The 2500-nt window shown below is 41.7% G+C and overlaps 1 protein-coding gene across 2 annotated transcripts in view; it reads right to left on the reverse strand.

Moving 5' to 3' along the window:
- Positions 1-68: 68 nt before the first annotated feature.
- LOC122247880 (uncharacterized) overlaps positions 69-2500 on the reverse strand; it is a 6868-nt gene continuing 4436 nt past the window's right edge. For both annotated transcript variants that reach the window (XM_043007568.2, XM_043007570.2), the window contains exon 2: positions 69-2500. This exon is cut by the window's right edge and continues 1734 nt beyond it. In XM_043007568.2, coding sequence (XP_042863502.2) covers positions 425-2500 — 2076 coding nt within the window. In that variant the 3' untranslated portion in view covers positions 69-424.

A 2500-nucleotide genomic window follows, 5' to 3' on the forward strand; every position in this document is an offset into this window, starting at 1 on the left:
TGTGTGTGTGTGCATGACTTATGTTGGTGAGAATATATTTTGGTTTGAAGGATAAAAAAAATCCTGTACTGAATCAACAGATATGTTTTTATAACAGTTAAAAAATATATTAACAAATGCAAGATGAAAAAATATACAGATAGCTAGCCATAATAACAGTTACATTTTCATGTAGAATGTTAATTGACTTGTATTGTTTTGGAATCACTCTAATATTATACAAAAAAATAATGCTACAATCACAGATCCATTATAGTTGAGCTTGCCTCCTTGTTCTCGGCATTTGGCTGGAGAAGCCAGCATTGCAAAAACAGTTGCATCAGTTATAGAGCTAAAAATAATATACAATTGCACACTAGTGGAGCTTTATAATTCCATATACATATAATAGGTGATACTTCAATAATTCGTAATGGTTACTGCCCTACGAGATATCGAAGTTACCGGTTACCACAACCTCACTGGCGTCCAGGTGTGAATCGGCGGCCCACTTGAGGCCCAGTTGCTCCACCCCCTTCCTGAAGTCTACAGCATGATTCACATTTTCACTGAACCTGATACTCGAAAGCCTGATGTCTGCCGCCACGAGGGATACCTTCAGTTCCCACCAAAGGAGAGGAAAGAGTATTTGGGGAAAGCGCAGGTACAGGGGCCGGTGCCAATTCCAGGACTCGATCAACTTGGGGATGTCAATGGAATTCTGGATATGGAGCGTGAAGTCCACATTGAGTTCATGGTGGTCGTTGATGAAATCTGATATGTCTTGAATGTCTTTCGTGTTGTCAATGGTTGCAATGATGTGAGGTTTGCAAGACTTTTGGGTGAGTATGTGCAACAAAGTCTTCATTTTGATGACAGAGCTTGCAGAATTAATCAGTGTTACCTTAGTAGGAACACTGATGGCGGTATTCTCCATGATCCACTGGACGCAGTCCGGATCGAAATTATCGAGAGTATGTCGAAGTTCTTCGCCCCGGAAAAGACTCTGTAATCTGCCATGGAAATGTTCATTCTCTGAACTGATATCATGAGCCAATCTCTTGATCACTTCAAAGGCACATCGAGTCTGATCAGAAATAAGACTGATAATGTCATCAGCTCTTTCCAATGACAGTTCATCTGCCAAAGCCAACAATCCTGCAACAAACTCAATCACTTGTAAGTATCGATGTAATTCCTTTGTCATGTAGCTCTTTAAAATTTCGGACAGCAGTTTTTCTTGGGACACAATTTGCTTCACAAGGTACTCTGCTGTAAGAAACTCCTGCTGGGAATTGTGAGAGAATGTCCACAGATTTTTGGGATCTAACATAGAACCTTCGCTTGTGCTCTGCAAGATGGCTGTCAACACCTGTTTCTTCCGGAGTCCGAGGTTTTCACCAACGTCCAGAAGTTTCTCCACATCTTTGTTACTGAGGCATAGGCTGTTCTGGTTCAGGTTCTGCCATGCTACTTTGCCAAGTGCTAGAATCCATTGACGCACATCAGAATCTTCGGGATTAAATCTCTTTAGGGTGAATCTGATGATCTTCTGATACAGTCTGGTTAGTGTTGTAGCTTCCTTGGCACTCTTGGAGTTATCTTGCCACAAAATGACCAAGAGTGACAAATTTAAAGGCAAAGATACGAACTCACGATGGCGTTTGTCAAGTGTGTCTAGGTAGGCCTGCATTTCAGTACACATTCTCTCTACTTCTGCTTTTTCACTGGCACTTGTATCTGGCGTCATTGCCAGCTGGAAGAACTTTCGCACATACTCCTTCTGTCTATCCTCTTCAAATCCTAGGACTTTCAGGAGCATACAGTCTGATCCTGTGGCTTCAAAGACCTTCATCTCGATATATGACACCAGGTGTTGTTTGGTGGTTATTATGATGGTGCTCCTTGGTAAAGTATGAAGGATGTCACTGATGAGCTCCTTGGCCTGATTAGTGGCCTCATCATATGCATCTACAATAAACATAGCTTTCAAATTCTGCATTAGTAATATGATGTCATTCTTGTCAATCCCCTTCATGCTTTCGGGGAGGAACGACAACAGGAAATCCACAAGGTTATCTTGCCTTGTGGTTTTGCATTTGATTAGAATCAGAATATCACAAATAGTGTTGTAGTCATCTCTGTTGGCCCAGGTATACGTCAAAAATTGACAGATTGACGTTTTCCCTGTGCCAGCTACTCCATGCACGATCACTTTGTTAGGACTCTTCAGATCGCCATCTAGTAATGACAGAACAGATTTTTCTCTTAAGTTACTCTGAGAGTAATCTATTTCAGGTTCAGTAAAAACCTTTTCAATTGTCAGTCTCTTGTGCGTGGGGTGCAAACTCCAGGTGACAGGCGAAGCAAGTTTAGCTGCGGCTTGGTTGTACTTTTCAGAGAGTTCTTTGCGACATTCATGTACGAGGTTGTAGCAAAGTTGCTCCCGGAGCTTTCTGACCTCCTCTCGATACTTGTCAATGTCTATCTGTTTAATAGGCACTTTCTCCAACCTAAGCAT

This window comes from Penaeus japonicus, unplaced genomic scaffold, assembly GCF_977035675.1.
Source record: "Penaeus japonicus unplaced genomic scaffold, GWHDUDI00000001_assembly GWHDUDI00000008, whole genome shotgun sequence".
NCBI lineage: Eukaryota > Metazoa > Arthropoda > Malacostraca > Decapoda > Penaeidae > Penaeus > Penaeus japonicus.